The sequence below is a fragment of the Ixodes scapularis genome, unplaced genomic scaffold (genome assembly GCF_016920785.2).
Source record: "Ixodes scapularis isolate PalLabHiFi unplaced genomic scaffold, ASM1692078v2 PGA_scaffold4__175_contigs__length_147842914, whole genome shotgun sequence".
NCBI lineage: Eukaryota > Metazoa > Arthropoda > Arachnida > Ixodida > Ixodidae > Ixodes > Ixodes scapularis.
The window spans coordinates 140,434,477-140,453,575 of NW_024609879.1; the positions used below are offsets into that span (position 1 = coordinate 140,434,477).

General features: G+C 45.8%; 1 protein-coding gene and 1 long non-coding RNA gene across 2 annotated transcripts in view; both read right to left on the reverse strand.

Moving 5' to 3' along the window:
• LOC115330927 (histone-lysine N-methyltransferase PRDM9-like) overlaps nt 1-8,389 on the reverse strand; it is a 204,673-nt gene extending 196,284 nt beyond the window's left edge. Inside the window, exons 1-2 of the mRNA XM_042293724.1 lie at nt 8,157-8,389; nt 3,726-3,797 (exon numbers count right to left, since the gene is read on the reverse strand). Of these exons, the coding sequence (XP_042149658.1) occupies nt 3,726-3,797; nt 8,157-8,292 (208 nt within the window). The 5' untranslated portion in view covers nt 8,293-8,389. The remainder of the gene's footprint in view (nt 1-3,725; nt 3,798-8,156) is intronic.
• A 3,803-nt stretch (nt 8,390-12,192) lies between these two features.
• LOC115311056 lies at nt 12,193-18,877 on the reverse strand. Its single transcript, XR_003916942.4, has 3 exons — nt 18,725-18,877; nt 18,000-18,157; nt 12,193-12,461 (listed from the first exon to the last, which is right to left on the reverse strand). It is a non-coding gene; the product is annotated as an uncharacterized LOC115311056 (long non-coding RNA).
• Nucleotides 18,878-19,099: the final 222 nt, after the last annotated feature.

The following is a 19,099-nucleotide window of genomic DNA, read 5'->3' on the forward strand; positions in this document are numbered from 1 at the left end:
AACCTGAATTAATCAGAGGGGACGGATATGACGTTGTAACGAATATATAAACAGAGCTCACGTACTTTAAGGACTTTATCAGCGAGGATGACAAAAACGAACGTGTATTTGTTTGTACTATTACTTATTTTCGAACGGGGCGACAAAACTGCGGTTTCAGTTGTGATTTTGTAAATCTAACAGAAAATATGTACTAAAACAAAATCTGTAAGCATTTCGGGCTGTGATTGCAAACCCGTGATATGTATAGGACGCTCGAGGATCGGATACTTCCTGACACATCCAGGTACGCTAAAACTAGGAGACCTGCAGGCGGGAATACCACTTTTAGTATGGTTCACTTCAATGACACTGACAAAATATTATGGTAGTAGATAATTACACTTTTTTATGGTTTCCATCGAGGGTTTTCTGGATATCCTCCAATGTAATCACTAAAATATAGACGCTCGATTCTTGAAGTGTATTTTCTCCAATGTACACTCTGGATAACGACTTAATAGTAGTACACCAGAGTTCGCAGATTCTTATCATTGGATGTCCAGTCTGGTGCTGGAGCAACCGAAACCCGCGTGTATACTTTCCCGGGTAGCACGCGGAATTCAAGGGAGGTTATCGTCGTACACAGGTAAGGTATGGACCCGAAAGCGAAAACTCGATCACGCCATGAAGTCCCTCTTGTCCCAACACAGATGGCTTCCTCCGTGTCTTCGCAGCTTCCCCGCGCTCCTGCCATTTCAAAAGCTCACAATGCCTCCTCGATGCGCGCCAGACAACGAGGAAGTCGTAGAAATTTCTCACCGGTGTGTCCTTGACGAACTCGAGGGGTCCGTGGACGGGACAGTCGCCGTGCCGGTCTTCGCCGCACTCCAGGCAGTCTGCACAACGGACAACAGTGAACAACCCACTTCTGTAGCCCCATTATATTGAATTAAGTTTTCAAGTTAGCATGCGGTGTCACTGAGGGAAGGGAGAAGGTCTCTTGTCCGAGTACTTCGGACTTCTGGACACTCACAGAAGAACTCGTCCTCGGAGGGAACTTCGCACTCGGCGTAGTTGACGGACTTGCGGCTCCGCTTCGGGTACCGCGTCTGGCTCGAGGTGCCCTCTCCGGGATCTGCGCACGTCACCGGACGAAGAAAAGTCACCCCTTACCAAATGAACCGTTCATCCGATGCCCTGATGCCTTAGGTCCAGTGGCGTCACTAGGGTCAGCGGCACTCGGGGCGGTCCGCCTCCCCCTCCCCCCATGAATTTCTGAATTCCGATATGACGATTGCCCCAAACAAGCTTGTGCATCGAACAATAATTCATGCACGCCGCAGAACCCGTGGATTCTGGATTTATATGCCCACCCCTGCCCGTTTCGATCTGGATGAGCATCGCTCTTGAGTGCACGGTCGTGTATCACTAAGGCCCGATGCACGCGTCAAAGATCCCGAGCGAGCAATGCTATTGCACTGGCTAAATTTGTCACCTACAGCGGACGTACAAGTTGCACATTGGGGCCGACTAACTTTACGCTGCCTAAACATACACACAGCGCTATTCCCTGACGTCCATCTTGTTATCCCTTGTGAGTTTGGTTTCCTCAAATCTTGTAATAGTAGACATTTAACATTCAGGGAAAATGGAACTTCCCGTCATTGATCAAGATGCGATGACAATAACGGTGACGATATTCATAGTGAATACTCCCGCGTCAAGCACAAAACGGGTCCCCGTACCGTATTCCTCCTCCTGCTTCCCCTGCGCAGCGGAGAGTGGCTTCACGCAGGGCCTCGAAGCCAGGCGGGAACTTCCACGCTGCAGGGGCGTCGCTGCTCCCGCCACGGCGATCTGAAAGGGCGGAGCACGTGACGTCGGACATGACGTCGACTGACGTCATAGTCGTGGATTTTGCTCGATCATTGCAGTGCACCTATGACCGAATGCTAAATGCATGTAGCGAAGCGATATGGGCTTCGTTACCACGCTCCATTACTTCAGAATGTAGAAGTATGCGGTTTAAAAGTGTAGCCTCACTGTTTTTTTGTTTGTTTTTTGTTATATGCGACATTGGATAATTGAAACTTAAGCAGGTGTGCAGGCCAGCTAATTGAATGCTGACACGCTAACCCATGAGCGGGGGAAAACCGGGACGGACAACACAAAGCTGGAGCTTTGTTTTGTCCGTCCCGTTTTTGCTCCGGTCCTGTGGCACCGTGGTCGTGAGTTAATTGTTGAAATAAAAGCTTTGTCTAGGTGGCTTAGCAGCCGCCGCTCGATGAGAAGGTTTCAGCCACAATCGTCCACCCATTCACCCAACTGACTGTTACAGAAAACGTGTCGCCAAGTCGGGCACAAAACTACGTCGCACTGAGCCGCCTTAGGCGCAAGGCCGTAAGACGGAAGTTTCCGCGTCATCGAAATGAGGCCAATGCGGCACAGCTTCGGCCGAACGCTAAGGCAGCACTTCCGTCCGATACCCCTGCCCTGCGTTGGCCTCCATTCGGTGACGTCATGATACCAACCTTGGGGGGCCTGTTCTCTTTCCCGGATGATCCTGCGGCGGCACTGGCCGAGGTCTCTGTAAGACGAATCGAACACATTTCGTCTGATCATTGGATAACGCTGAAATCTTCGGCGTTTACAAAAGAGAAGCGAGATGCGTGGAACTCGTTTAAGAAAAAAGAGAGAAAAAATGCGTTTGGTCCCTTTTTTTTTGGATTCCTTATGACTTTTTGATCGTTCATCCGCGTATCTCCTTTATAAGTTATAAATATAAGGTTCGGTGTTTCCAGATATATCCGAAAAAATTAGAAAAAAAAATAGAAAAAAAAAACAAGAAAACATTAGCCAGTAGAATTTTCGTCAATGCGGATTTATCCGAAAATTTATTATGTAAAATCCTGAAAATAAAAAAAAAAAAAAAAAAAAAAAAGATAAAGAAAAAGGATGGTATTTCCAAAAAAAAAAAATCTTGGTAGGAGGGAGTACAGGGTAAGTGGTCCCGAGGCCATTTCAGTTTTCTTTTAAATCTCGGAGTGCTGACCAAAGGTGGTTTACCTTTTATCTCGTCAGGGTTCGTTCAGGACAATAAGAGTAAAAGCTATGAACCTCTCTAGCCTATAGGAGGAGAAGATGTCAAGTGAAGTTTCTATGCTTCCGACCACGTCCGAGAGTTTTGTGACTTTAAACCTTTTTTCAGGCAACACTTTTTTCCAAGTTTTGTCGTGGAACAGTTAGTAGTCTCAACGTAAAGAGCACTAACGATATCTAAGTTTAAGAAATATCGTTCGATGCGGTCGAGTTTTTATAAATTGTGCGTACATTGTTGTCCGGATATTACCTATTTTTAATGTTGAATTTGAGAAAATTGGGAGTACAGCAATATCGAACTTCGAATTTCAGAGAATTAGAGATATGGAAAACGTAAATTTCGAAAAACCGCGATTTTACGGCAAAAAATGAATTCCGAAAAAAAAAAAAAAAAAACGATCCGGGTTTTAGAATAAACTCCGAAAACACGAAACCCTTTTTGTTAGTAAGGAAAATGCTTAGTCGAGACTTCAAAGCGACGAGCATGTTGAAATTATTTTTCGTGGATGCTTGAAATGTGTATATATACAAGAAATTGTGTACGCCTTCTTCTTTTTTTCTCTCGGATACATCAGTTTGTTGCGTGTGTTTTTCGATTCGTTCCTGACATTTCTGCCTGACATTTCCCTTTTTTTCGAACTTACGCTTCGTCCCTGCCGATCCAGGTCTTGATGACGGCTTCGGCTTGATGAAGTCGGGCACCGGTGGAGTGCAGCCTGTGGAAGAACCTCATTCAAGTTCATCCCACTGCCATCGTCTCTTCGAGTGCAAGGGGAATCCAAGGCAGCGACTGAACTCAGCAATCCTTTGTTGTCAGTTTCATGGAGCCCAGACATTTGATACAAATACATCTTCAGACAGGGAATTCTGCGCTATTTGGGCCAAATTGGGCGATGAGAGGAAGTCTGCTACATTTAGCGCCACAATGACATTTTTGCTAAGGAAAAAAAAACGTGAATACTACATTTATGCGATTGGCGCAGGTGAGTTATACGGGGACATGGTGTAGGAGGATAATCGAAACGATTAGTCGGCTAATTGAGCAAAATGTGTTTGATGACTTTTTCATTGGTGAACATAGACATATGGCTCCAATTAGAAACTTACTGATCGTCATTCAAAACCACTAAATCAGTAATTTGTAGAAAGACTGTGAACGCGTGAGAAGCGCAGTAGTGCTCTAAAGTTACCCCTCGCGGAGCAGGTACAAGGCTTGTGCTTTATGATAAGAGACGGAAAAATCGCGCGAACTTTTTATCGCACAGGTAGCATTGCTTCTGCTGCACCATGTGGTAGCTTTAGGGCACAAGTGCGCTTATCACCCGCTCGAGGTATTTCCAAAAATTACTGAATTAGTGGTTTTTGATGACGCTCAGCAAGTTTCTAATTGAAACCATATCTCTAGTTCGCATAAATAAAAGGTTGTGAACAAATATTACTTATTTGGTCAAATGATTGTTACGATTAGCGTATGTCCTCCTTGCCGTGTCATTCACCTCCACAAACCGCATAAGTGTAGTTTTCACGGCTTCTTTCTAACAAATCTAATAAGCATTAAAAAAAAATATCTCCCCGTATGTGTATTTTACAGCGTCTTTACTCACTGGATATTTCGTTTCATCTTAAATCAAAGCAGAGTTCGAAAACTCTATCACATACAACCACACATACTAAAAGCGCTAGTCATGGGACATTCATTGCAAGAGTTACGGGAAGAGGCGAGCCGGTGAATATTAAGCAGGACGGTGTTGTGTGTGTCCTTCATGTTTCCGTGTCTCCGGTTTTATTACGTTGCTTACCATACACTGCACTTTATTGGTATTGCCCATGAAAGAACACGTACAGACGAATGCCACGATGTCGTGCTCTGATTCTGTTTGATTGGGCCTATTGGTTCGTAGCGTCGGCTTTAAGGCGAAACGAAATATAAAACAAATACCGTTTGTATAAAGATTGCTCGTCAACTTTGCTGGCCGGTTAATGCGCTGGACGGTTGATCGTCAATAGCGTCTAAACTTTCAGACGATGTCGGCAATGTCAAGAGCTAGAAGTCGCGAGAAAACATTCGCGATGGCCGCTCCTGTGATAAGCCAGAACCAGGTTCCTGTACTCCTGGCTAGACCACTGGAAGGGGCCGTGCAGCCGATATTCGCTCGGAATAATTTTCACTTTACACGAGCTTACTGGCACTAGTGGGTCACAGTTGTATACTCACACGCAACGAATGACCAAGAAACTCCTTTGTTGCGGTGTATCTTAAGGACAAAGGCGAACGTTTTCTTTCAATATCTCCTTCGGAAAACGTGATGACGCACCCGAGGTGTCGCAGTACCCCCCACCGATGAAATTTCAATGCGGCTCATAGATTGGACTCGAGCATGATGTGAGCACTCAATTTGGGCTCGGGATATTCAATAGCTGAATCGGCAATCGTTCGGGTAGTGTCCCGTGTCCAATCGCTGCAAAGACCACAATAGTCGAACCACAACAACGTCTCGAACTCAGTGCGTGTCCAGTGCTTCGCCAACCCCAGCGCGTGGCTGTGATCAACACTAGCGGCATACAATCGGCTCCAGATCACGTGGCCGCTTCTTCTGGCTGCGAGTTGCATAGGTGAACGCTGCTCGTGTTTCTTTAACTTTTTTTTTCTGCGACTTCAGTTGCATGGGGTGAAAATAGAAAGCGTCTCATAGGTCATTAACGTCAGGTATTCGTTCTAAGCGGTACAGAAATCCTTGCATCACCCCTTTCATTATCAAGTGTAACACGTGGCTCCGTGCTTTGGTTCCAGTGCACCACGGCACTCGCGCAGCTCGCGTCAACCTTCAGCGCCTCTCACCAGGGCGCGCGGGGAGCTTCACCGCTTGCACCGGAGTGCTACGAGCAGCGGCTGACACGGGGGACGCCTGGTTTGTCGTAACAGGCTCTGAACTTATGTTCAGTACCATTACAGGTCTACCTTTTATTGGTCTTAAATCTCGGTCGACCCTTCATTTTAGGAATCTGTCGGTCTATATTTGAATAGATACGGCAGTCAATGTAGCTCCCGTCTAACGAAAGAGCGGCAAAGTTTAACATTACCCTGATTCCAACGCCGCCAAAGAGCAGTGTCACTGTTAATGCACGAGTGTAGGTCTTCATAATATTTGTGAATGGCTCTTTCTTCAGTTTATGATATATCACGCGTTATTCATGATGTTAGCAGATGGGCTGGTATTTGCCGGAATTTTGCATAAATTATATATATAGATATCAGACCGAGTAAACTACCGAGTGTAAAAGAGAAAGGAGAGAGTCTTTATCCCTATAAAATGTTGCGCCATGATTCATTTTCTAACAATGTTCTTAATACTCATTGTAAATGAAGCCTGCTGTGACCTCGGCCTTATTTCTAAAAAAAAAAAAGGCCCTGTGATTTCGTTTTGTGCCCTGCCTATTCTTATTAGAAAAAGGTAGGTAATATGCTTCAGCATCGAAGAGGAACCCTCATGACGATTGAAAACCTGAGACTGTGGTCTGAAAAACGGAAAATCGTGAAGTAGAAAGAAAAAAGGGACAGAGAGTCTCATGTTTTCAATCCTTATGTATAACTTACACCAGCTCGCCTGCATTTTAACCGTTTTTTCATTGAGGAACCCGCAATCAATATCAAAGATAAACGCATTTAGCAACGCCACCACTTTTTTTTTTCGTTTTTAAGTGATCTGTTAACAGATGTTGGCATCTGCTCCTAAAGCGTCACTGGGTGATCCAAATCATTACTAATTTGCTCGGTACAAAAGGCCGACTGCCGTTTGCAGGCTATATTTTGAGAGGCGGTGATGGCTGATGCATCAGAGCACTGCACGGTCCCGTGCTGGCCCGAAGGCCCGAGCCGGGCTTGAACAAAAAATATTTCGGGCCCTGCTTGGGCAGTCGTGTGCCGCTAGCTCTAAATTGTTAATATCAATAGGTGTCCTTATTGATCTTTTAGGTTCAATTAAAACAAACCAGCGAAGTCCAAAATCACTACAGCGCCGTTCAAAAAAACAAAAAGGCGTCTTGCACTTGTAAAGCCTTCAAGAGGATAAAAGAAAACGTACGGACTCCACGGCACAGTGAAGGAGTGCGCGCTTTATCCTTCAACAGTTTTTTAGGTTAAAGCCTGCAAATGCTTTGTCGGGATCGGGCCGTGTGCGGGCTTGTTTAATCATTCTATCGGGCCCGGCCCATGTCTCTACCGGGCAGGGTCGGGCTGGGCCTAGAAATTTCGGCCCGTGCAGTGCTTTGTGCTGCGCGGCTTTTCGATCTTAGGCGAGCTGAAACATTTATGCTGTAGTTATTGAAAAGGTTCGTGCAGTTGTTTAAACTCTTAATAGATCTTTTGTACATGAATACAGATATTATTACTAATATTATTATTATTACTACTTTGGTTATAATTACACCACTGCACGCAAACCAGATAATAAAAGAAAAACAATTTTAAATTCCCGTCATAGATTTCTTCTTTTTTTTTTTCATTTTGTTGCATATCGGTATATACCGATCCTTGGGCCATGAGCCGTTTAATTATCAGTTGAAATAAAAAAAATGTTTCAATATCATTTCAAAGCTACCTGGAGCGAAAGTTAGTCTGTTTCTTGCACAGGGGCTGCCATGATGCCAGAACGCCGAGCTCTTATTAACTGATTGAAAAAAAAAAAAAAAAGAATAGTGGGCAGACCTTAAGGCATTTAGTGTTTATGTCTACCCACTATCCTCTCAATGAAAGCCAATCAGAGCTAGGCGTTGTTCTGACGTCGCCTCAACTGCTGCGCTAGAAGCAGAAAACTTGCTCTCCGTATAAGCACAGACTTAATCTCACGAGGATTAACCGGTAAGAGTTTGTCCTTGTCACTACCGAGCACCTCCATTTAACAGCGGACCTCGATACCGAGGCTACAATATACCAGGGACCCGGTGTTCGGGCTTAGTATCCTAATGTAGCGTATCGAATAGTAATGGATAGTTTTATGTCTCAAATTATTCTTCGCAGCCTTCCCTTTCGCCAAATTCGCAGACGCGCTTTTTTCAGAGGCTCTGCTAACGCTCACCCATTCGTAGGAGAAGGTCGTAGTTTTCCTTGAGATTGGTCATTCTTGACTTCACGTAGAATGACAAGGTGTTCCATTCTTCATCCGAGAAATATTCTCGGATGAGGCTGAAACGAGGCAGGTCTTCGGAAGACATTTTTGTGGAGACGCAGTCGAGTGGCGGTCGCAGAGCGGGATTCCCAAGAGACGCTCAACTGTCGTCTGCTAAACTTCCCGCGCTTGCCGCCACTTTTTTTGATCAGCCAACAGAGCGTGGTACTGCGCCGCGGAAAACTTAATAACGATAACTTTTTATTAACGGTTTTCGCATTTCGTTGCTTGTAAATTCTTGGTTACACATTTATGGTTACATTTCTCGAACCCTTTCTCTCTCTCATCAGATGGCAGGGCAAGCGGAACCGGAAATCGTACCGGAAATGAATTTGAAATCGCAGGCGGCAACGTTCGGCCAGTTCGGCGTCCCGGAGAAACTTGTGTCCGTTGATTCATCGTTCCGAACGTGAGCTCTGAAATCAATCCCATTTCTTTTATAACGTGCTGCTGCTTCCTTCCTGCCTTATTCGCCGGATCAAGAAGAATCATTCGGAAAGCAGCTCGGTTAGTCAGATCCGAGAAAACCATCGTAAAACAACTTTTAGATTGTGTTTATATTAACGCTGATCTGTCGAGGTCCGCTGGAAACGTTTCGGATCCCGCATTTGACGTTTCCCAGCGTTCATTTCTGACAAAACTGAAATCGACCAGTTTGCAAACTGCTCGATTTAAGTTCTGTCAGAAAAAAAAAAAAGAGAATGCCTTCGACAGACCCTGAAAATGTAGGCGTCCGATTGCGAGTGTAGTTTAACGCGTTGTTGTCGGGAACTGTGGAACAGTTGTCGGGAACTGTGGAAAGAACAGTAAAGCAGGGCAAGATGTAAGTATCTGAGCATGCACAGCGATTTCAGGCACCGAAAAAAGAAACCATGAGCACATTTGCTACATTCTTTTCTGTGCCGGTTTCTTCACAACAAAGTTAGTAGTTTGCTTTACTTCACGGCAATCTGGTGTATATATTAGTAATTTGTATATTTCTTTTTAATTTTCTATCAATTAATACCACATAAGCAACGCTTTTTTTTACCTCATTATTTCTTTTTTAGGTCGTCAATTTCGTTGGAGTCCCTGCTGAGTTGTCTGCACTCCCAAGTGGTCTCTGTGTTTCCGTGCGAGGGGGGGGGGGGGGGAGGAGGAGGAGGAGGAGTACTGTCGATTTGAATTGTACAGCTTATCCTCCAGCCCCCCCCCCCCCCCTCTCTTGGGGTTCAAATAAACACCATTTCCATTATTATTCAATAAACTTACCGGCCTTCGAATATATACACGTTCACACAAAAAAAAAAAACAAAAAAAAAAAACAGGCAGAACGACAACCACAATTTGACGTTAAGATCCCGCCTTCGAGCATATGGAGGCGTCCATGGGCACAGAACCATTAAAAACAAACAAATATATTTATTTACAAACTCTTTGGCGAGGCTCTTCCTTCCGGGTCGACCTGTGGCATGACAAGCGGACCCCCAGCGATTTCCCTACACACCCTCTAAAGAAGGGGTGTACGCCCAACTTTTTTTTTTTTTTTTCTGAAGGCCCCTCTTTAATTCGCAACAACTTCTCTATTCTCAATGCTCCCCCAACCCCCACCCCCTAAAAATCTTAGACACCCCCCTAATTTCAATTCCTAGGGAAACCCCTGGCAACCCCATCCCCCAAAGTGCAAGGTTGGTCTGCCTCTGAGGAGCGGCGCCACTTTGAGGAACGGCGAAACCAGTAAAAGTCGTTGCAGGGCCCCTTTAAAGGGGCCCTGCAACCACTTTTGGACTGGTTTCTAATTTGCACCGAACCTGAGTGCACTCAACGCAGTAACTTAATGAAACTTTTCTTTTCTCTGATTTTCGCCTTATTTTAAAAGTTATAGGCAAATAAGAATTTAAAAAAAACAAGCAAACATCCAGCGCTCATGGCCGCCGCACTCCGAGTCGACGGCTCAAGAGGGCGCCACTAAAGCACGTGTTAGATAGGCTGTATGAAGCGGGCGGCCAGGGCGGTTCGCATCGCATTTGCTGCGCGATTAAAGACTATTTCAGCATGACACTTCATTGGCCACCAACGACAGCAAGCTCGGGCTAAAGATCCGTTCAGAACGGGAGCCACTTCGCGCTGCCATACCGCCCAACGGCCAAATCGCCAGGAGGGACCGCGCGGAAGGCCTTCGGAACACTCGGAACCGGTTGCATCCTCGAGCGACGAGCCGGTATACGACCGCAGTGCCACTGCGTACATCAGAAACCTTTCTACGCTCCCCGTTCGTCGGCGACTCATCCCAGTAGCCCTTTCTAGTGTGTGCCGTTTTTTCCACCGCTTGGTGGCGGGGATGTCGACGGCTCTACTGTAAAGGGCTTCACCCCCTTCACCCTATGCCTACCGAAGACAACATAGATTTAATAAAGTCATTGGGTTTTAGAGACAGCGAAGGGAGAGTAGATTTCAAGACTGCAGAGATTACCAAGTAAAGATTAAGTGAATGGTGGCAGAAATCGAGAGAAAACTAGGTATTTTCTTATCCACTGATGGCAAGGGGGTTTCATAGCCTCACTTTCTTTGTACTGCGGAGTGAATATAGATTTCATATTTAAATATTCTAAGCTTAAATGGTAAAACAAAATGGCTAGGTGGCGCAAGCTACCGCCCGATACAAAGGGCTCAGCCGTATTCATCCATCCAGCCATCCATCCATTTCTTCTTTTTGTACTTTATAAACTGCATTCGTTTCTTTTCTGATATAAAATACTGAACAAAAACTACTTTCATACATAATTGAAACAGTTTGCGACACTTATATTTTCTATCTCGACTAAAAAAAAAAAAAAAAAAAAGCTTTTAGCGGCTCTGACCAGTAGTAAGCCCAGGACGAAAAACGTCACCATTTCGTGCGCTTTCGGCAACGCGGGTCGCCCTCGTAGGTGGAGGAGGTTTCCGAGTCGTCCGGTTGAAATATGACGCACTGATATTTAGTTACTCTCTCCGTGCCCGCTGGGTTGCCCAAACCCCAAGAGGCGTGGAAACTGCAAAAAAGATTGACGCTTAAATATGATTGCAGGGCCCCTTTAAGCTGGGACTGCAGCTGAGTCTAGAAACGCGACAGCACGGGACCTCGGCTTTAAAACATTCTTCCACAGTACACGCGCATGCGCTTGAAACTCACATTTCAAAGTAGGAAGCACAGCTAGCTCGCGGTTCTAGCTCTGGCTGCAGTGTTGGCCTAAAGGCGAACGGAGTATAGACACTGGCAGGGTGAGAACGGCAGAGCGTATCTTCCGGATGCCTGGCGTCCAGCGTGCACTCGTTTCCTCCTGTCGTAGTTTGGCTGTGTGTGCGCGTTCGTGGCCCAGGAGATGCCAAAGAGCCCTAGAAGATATCAAGCTAGCGCTTCAGGCAGGGCAACTGAGAGATCTCCTTGCCATTCTCATGCTGTCAGTGACCATAGTTCTGCATTTTTATGCAGAAAAAAGATTGTTTTCGAGAAGACACTGCGTACACGAGTACATATTGGGCACCTGCTCTATGCTAGAAAATGCGAGGAAAACTTGTATAAATGGCTTGCATCGATATCGCACCAGCTGCTATGGGGGTGGTCAGCTAACTGCCGAGCATGTATGAACAATGCACCTTATCGTTTGTTTTTCTCTTGAACACATAGGAATGACCACGGGCATGCTGGGATGACGTTATGTGCAGGCCATGTGCAACCACAGTATGAACATGGTAAAAGAAATATTTAAATCAAAACCAGTATTAAGAAAATTCACTGAATCACATCTCTGACAAAGAACGGAGTGGAAGACCAGTTTACCAGTCGAGGGAAGCTTCAAATAAAAAAAAGCAACAATACATGCCACCGACTATGCGCAATGCAACACAAACATTTGTAACAACCGACATAATTAAACGGATGATGACTGCCGTGAACTTGGCCAATGAAGACAAGAAAGCGTTGAAATCACGCCGGACCTCCTTTTCTTTGCGCTATTTTTAATATGAATCTCCTTTTCTCGCATCCAAATCGTCGTGAGATCCATTTTGCATGGATGCAACAACTACAGGAACCAATATCTTGACTACTCTTTCTACTTGTCCGTTTTTCTGTGGGTTGCAGGCACCCTTGCACGAGTGTTTTCTTTAAGCCATCCATGCACCACTCTTCCTCGTCGTCAGTCCTTGGGAAGCCAGCCTTTACCCATCAGCCGTCTGAAGGGTCTCTCAACAGTTCTGCAACGAGGGAGAGAGACAGCAGTTATACAACAGCTCCTCTTTCAGGTTCATCTCTCCCGGGCTCATACAACCTATTTAGACTGCACTGTTGGCAAAACTATTCCTGTGCTCCATCTGTAGCTCGAGCTGCTGCCATTGCTTACACGTAAAACACTCGGCACTTTATATTCCTCTTCACCACGGGACTCGTCAACTGTGCCGCGGCATCACCAGGCACGTCACCGGGGTCGACATGGGATGTCCCCGTCACCTCCGAACTCGGCAGACGGGAGCGTAGTTAACCACAATCTGTTCTTGCGTGCCAGAGAGTCGCCCTTTGGCGAGGAAATATGCCCTTCCGCTGACCCATGTCTGTTCTGGCATTCTCGCGTGCATGCGACACGGTCGCTCTGCGGCTTGCGTCTGGCCAAAATACTTGCGCTGCAAACACCTTTTAACGTCGGCCCGTGCCTAGGTCTCCTAACATAGCGACCGTACACCCTTCAGGTTGTTTGTTGTTTTTATCTATTTCGGCCTGACTCGAAACATTCACACAGCATCCGAAGATCCTGCTGCTTGGTTCGTTGCCTAAGAACAAAGTCATGACGAAATTATATATTCCGACAAGCATACGAAGGTGCTCTCAACGACGCTACACACAAAAACTGCTCCCCGCCGCAATCAACGTTTCATATTTTTACGGTTATTTCGCACATTTTGCAGAGCTCAGACGTCCCACTGTTCTCACCTGTTGCAAAGCAAGTGGCAACCAAAATTAAAACACTACAATGCGACGCAGGTCGTGCGTTAAGCTACGAGGTTATCGGGCCATGGGGGAGCTCAGGCACAGCTCAGGCTGACCTGTGGCCCTGTCGGCTCTGCCACTCACTACTTTCATGCAGCTGCTTTGGCGGTGAAGCCTCGTCAGTCAACAAAATAGGTAACAAAGCAACAAGGGACTTGCCCAGCAGTTTGCCTATGTGAAAAATGGAAATGACTCGAGTGAGGAAACTATGCCGGCCCTTATCTGGAAACAATTGTCATAGGAGACATAAACGCCTGCAATGGCAGGAAGATGTTCGAGTTTTTCAATGTCCTTGATCTGTAAGCCCAAGTAAAATGCAATGCGAAAATAATGTGGGAAAGAAACAGCCAATGTCCCACAAGCTGTATAACAGGTTGGGAGATGTGAAAATAGACGAGGAAGGTACGAAGAGCCTAGGAAGTGATCGCAAGAAATTAAGATTAAATTTGGCACATCAGAATCAGAACAGGCTCAGAAACAGAACGAGCAAATCGAGCCAAAATGAAGCTAAACTGTACGAAGTCCAAAGTATTTAGAACTTAGTGGCCGAACAACCCGAAATTAAGGGAAAAAGTGTGGGGAAATCCAGAGGTAATCAGTGTGCTGAACGACATTTCATCGACATCAGTAATGCCAGAAGTATACTTCCAGGAAGAGGGCTGAAGACAAGTTCTTTTTTTTATTGTTTATGCGCTAAATATTTCTGCAGATATTACAACCCGAGTTTTGTTAGAGAGTGAACACTATCATCGTGTGTCCCATTTTGCCTTTCACTGTGTCGTGTGTCGGGCGCCTGGCGTCTTTATTTTAAGCATTCTTAAAGGGGGGGGGGGGGGCCGAGCCCCCACATAAGAATACTTCGGGGTCTGTTTGCCCCCCACTCGGTCGTCGACATGCCCTGCAACGTTTCGTTGAAAGCGGCTTTCAGTGCACATACACTCGACCACTGGCATCCAAATGATAGCTTAGCTTGCTAAACCCTTGACAGTTCCGACAAGGCCTGGTGCAAGCTCGTGCCCAAGACAACATCACATTTTTCCCTGAGCAACGCAAAGAAAGAAGCGGCTGTACATAGCGCAGTCTGTTTGGAAACCTCAGATCAGGGCTCACAGATTTGTTTGCTTTATTGAAGCTACCCGGGTATACTTTTAGCAAAGAAAATGAAGCGAGTAATCCCATCCAAGCTCTCAACGAAACATTGCCAGAGCACGTGTCCACGAAATGCGTGTTCTTTAATACCAGTCTACAAAATGTCTATCCAGGAAATGTGTTTCAACAAAATGCTACAGACCCACGAGGATGGAGTACTTATAATCTTTAAAAGAAAATGCTAAAAATACCGAATTGAGTATTCCCTACCTTCATTTAATGCACAATTGGCAATCAAAAAACAGCATACCCTGGTCCGACAACAATGGAGTGAGGAAACGAGGTGCTTGATTACTTAAGAAGGAGCAACAGAAATTTCTAACTTTTAAGGACTTCTGGCGATGTGCAATCGAGGCAATGGTTCCGCAGCCTTAAAGGCAGTGTCTATACACCTTTCCAAAAAACACTCGACCCCAGGGGCAACAAACCGTTTTCGAGCCCAGTCACTGAGTTTGAGGCTAGGCTCTCACCGGCGTCCCTCCTAACCCTAACCGAGTGGACTGTGATTTTAATAGGCGCAGCCTGCGTAGTCGCAGTTTCAAACGCTGCTGGCGGCTAAATTCTCGTCTTTTCCCGCTATATTTTGTGTTTCATGCTACATGTATTTTCCCGCGGACATTGAGAAAGCACTGCGCCACATTAGAAAAAAAAAAAAAGCAACAAAAAAACTGTTAACTATTTTTGTTGGGTACACGCGCGACTGAACGAATGCGACTGGAATGTATAGTTCTAGTTTTTTTTTTTTTTTTCTTAGGATAAGTTTTGACGGCGCCGCGGGATTTGCCGCATGTGAAAGAACCCAATGCGCTTTGCTGTCAAAAATAAATTGCAACAGAAGAGGGCCGAAAGGCGTGCATTTTCACGCTCACAAATAACGTGTTTACCGATGGACAGGACAAGGAAGTGTTAACATTCGAACAATATATCGTACGTACCACACGATGCAGCGTTATCCAAAAAGAATTTATTTGAGAAAGATCTCAAATAACACAATCACAGTCGACGAAAGTCCCATCTTGACGATCGGACGGAATCCGAGATGACTTCGTTTTGGGGAGAGCTTCCTTTTTTCACAACCGCACCAATGCAAAGAAACAAACGCGACTGACCCGTTTCCCACCCCCGGCCCCACCCGGACAACTATTTTTGGAGACAACTGAGGATTCTACGCGGATTATCTGTAAGAGGGGGGAGGGGAACATTTTTCGCAAAATCGCGTCGAGGGTCGTTCGACATCCTTCACCTACTTCGTTTCCAGTGAATGTCGAGCAGAAAAGTTTCAATGGCAGGCACTTACCAGCCTTATTTCTCACAATGGAAGATAACACAAAAGGGATAAGCAGCACGCACAAAAAAAAAAAAGAAGTAAGTGGAAACTTTTAAGAGGGGCGAGAAAACGTCGAATGCAAAACCGCAAAAACGTAGGTAGATTACCGCGCTGAGCAGGTCTTCACAGTCCCAGAGAGTGACAGAAAATTTCTAGCTGACAGAGGGCGCGAGAGTCGCACCAGCCGCATCAGCATCAGCAACATGGCGGCGGCCTAGGAGCGTTTTTTGGAAAGGTGTATAATAGCCGAACCAGGCAAACCAGCAGCACTCAGTCTAGTTTACCTTTACGGCATTCTGTCCGTTCACCCTTTTTATTTCCAACATTGCTAAACAATTAACTTTTCTGGTCGGTCACCCAAAGTTGTACGTCACAAACGCCACCTGGATAAAAAAAACAATTGCAGCGGGACATGAAACTTGCTCACCCCCCCCCCCCCCCCCCCCCCCCCCAAAGAAAATTATGGACTGGCGCCAAAGAGACTCTGCACGAGCATCGTTACAAATCAGCATGTGAGAATAGATTATCCAGCAGATGTTACTATCTTGTGCAGAGTACTCTGAGCAAGACATTTAGCGTGTCATTGTTAATAATAAAAATAACTCACCATGAGTTTTCTTTTTTAAATTGTCACATTAGGATCTGAACGTTTTTAGCACATGGCCATACCAAATATCGCACGAGGTTGCAGTGATCAAGTTGCCTGCGACGTTCAATTCATTTCCCACCGACCAATTTGGCATGCACAGTGACTTAGAGCGCAGGGACAAAGCCAAATACGGCGAGCCATGCACTCATTTGCCTACTCCATTTTCCGTCCAGGTCCCCTCCCAGCGACGTTAATCCGCTTCCCGACGCCCTCGGCCATGCACAGGGTTGTTCCTCGCGCTCGCTAGTACCCCTCGTTTACTCGGTGCTGCTCCTTGGCCAAATGGTCCCTCTAGACTTCACGCATACCGTCTTCAAAGCACAGTGAGCGCAATCACGATCTGGCAGCTTGCATCTTGCTCCGCCATACGCCCCACTGCTCGCTCGCCTTTATTCTCAAGTTTTCTCCGCGAGGCCACAGGGCGGGTCAACGTGGGATGCGGGATTGCTATAGGCACACGTTTGCTTCAGATCTTCAGATGAAGTGACTCCAGGGTAGCTAGGTTCGACCAAGTACCACATAAGCCGATACTGGCAACTCCTGCGAAGCGTGATTAAATACCTGATCGCAGCACCCCTGGCGAGCTGGGAGTTTCCGCTAGCAGACGAGTTCTCCACAACGCATTGGTTTTGCCTTTCTCCGTGCGAGGTGAGGAATGAAAAAATATTGTCACGGGTATTCGCAGCTTTGAATGTTAAAAAATAGCTGCCACCTCATGAGTCAAACACATTTTCTTCGCGTGGGAATGATCTTAGAGCTTTCAGGGGTCAATTTCGGAGCAGTCCTGATAAAAACACTCTGTCACAACTTATATCTTGCCAGGCAAAACACCAATGTACCTTCACGCTGTTTTTTGAAAATGGGCACTGTACATAAATGTCAGAACATAGCAACGCTTCAACTTTACTGTTCTTATCAATCAATTCATTCTGTTGTTGCAATTCCCATTTCTCATTTATGTCTTACTTATAACCGTTTTGTCGAATAGGTGAGCTGGCTCACCTATTCAATGTACATGGTTCAAAAGCAAAAGGCAATTTTGAACCATGTACGTTATTGCGATGTCAGTAAGCTCCGGAAGAAGTTGACTGTGCACATGCAAATCTGATGCTATTACGACGAGTTGCCCTTTTTCTGCGGCATAGCGGTTTCATAAAAAATTCTACGTGTTCTCAACGGCAAGTCTCAACGCTTACACAGGGTCTTAAAAAACTTCTTCGGCAAATGATGACGAACGAGTAAAAAATCTGTCTAGAGCACTCTGCCGCCAGCCGCTGCAAAGCTAGCAAAACCACAATTTGCCTTTGAGCAAGATGGCCGTCCAGTGGCTTCAATCACGCTGCAGCGAGCAAGCGGGCAAGCGCGATCCAGCAATTGTCATAAAGATCAGTGCCAGGAACAGATGCTTATAGCCAATAATAGTGATTTGAAGCCAACCAGGTTGAGGAAAGATGCCTAGAGCCAATGATATCCAGTTGAAGTCATTCAAATTTATGCACACTCTAATTGCAGAAATTGTCCAATAGTCTCCGACACCCATGCATAGCCATTTCAAGCCGATTTGGCCAAGAACAGCGCATAGCGAATAGAAGCCACTTGACTCCGTTCATATTCAAAATGTCATACCATGAAGCGAGGCAGATCTTCAGAAGAGATTTTCTTTCAGACGCAGTCAAGTCGCGGTTGCAGGGCAGGATGCCGAAGTGCCGTTGTGGTAATATTTCTCGGAGGGCGGCTTGGTCTCTTTCCAGTAGGTCAAACTGCACACGCTTGCCAGCTTGAATCTGCAGGAGAAGACAACTTTTCTTAGCACTGACAAGGCGTGAAATGGAATTTATCAGGCAAGAGCTAGATAAAGAAAAATCATAAACATGGGCAGTCTACAGTGACTCAATCCTTATCGATGCTCCCGTTCGTAACTTCCTCTCTTTTAGCCCTCCCCCGTTCTGGTCAAGGTGTGCATTTCTCGTACCAGGAAATAAACATTGGTTGTTTTTAAATTAGAGAGTGTGGTTGTCAGGGAAAGTCCTCTATGTTTTTATAATTTCTCCTGCCAACTCCATGTATTTTAGGTTCAGTTTCCTCTATTAGACTGAACGGTATTCGCCGTAAGCAGTGTGACCCGTACTTTAGGGTTTGTCGTTGTTGCTGCTGAGTACACAGTTCGACTTCACAGTGGACTTCGATACGGAAGCTACAGTTTACCAGGGACCCAGTGTTTAGGCATATTACCCTAATGTTGTATATATTGAATACTAATAAACACCTTTCTGTCCCAAATTCTTCTTTGCAGCCATCCCTTTCTCTGAATTCGCAGACGCGCTTTTTTCAGAGGCTCTGCCAACGCTCACCCATTCCTAGGAGAAGATCGTAGTTTTCCTTGAGATTGGTCATCCTTGACTTCACGTAGAATGACATGGCGCTCCATTCCTCATCCGAGAAGTATTCTCGGATGAGGCTGAAGCAAGGCAGGTCTTCAGAGGACATATTCGCTGGGGCGCAGTCGAGCCGTCGAGCCACGCCACGGTTGCAGGGCGGGAGCTTGGTCTCTTTCCAGTTGGTCAAACTGCACACAGTTGCCAGCCTGAATCTGCAGGAGAAGACGACATTTCTTAGCCCTGACAAGACGTGAAATGGAATTTATCAGGTCGGAACTAGAAAAAGAAAAATCATAAACACGGGTAGTCTACGGTGACTAAATCCTTATCTGCACTCCTGTTTGTAAC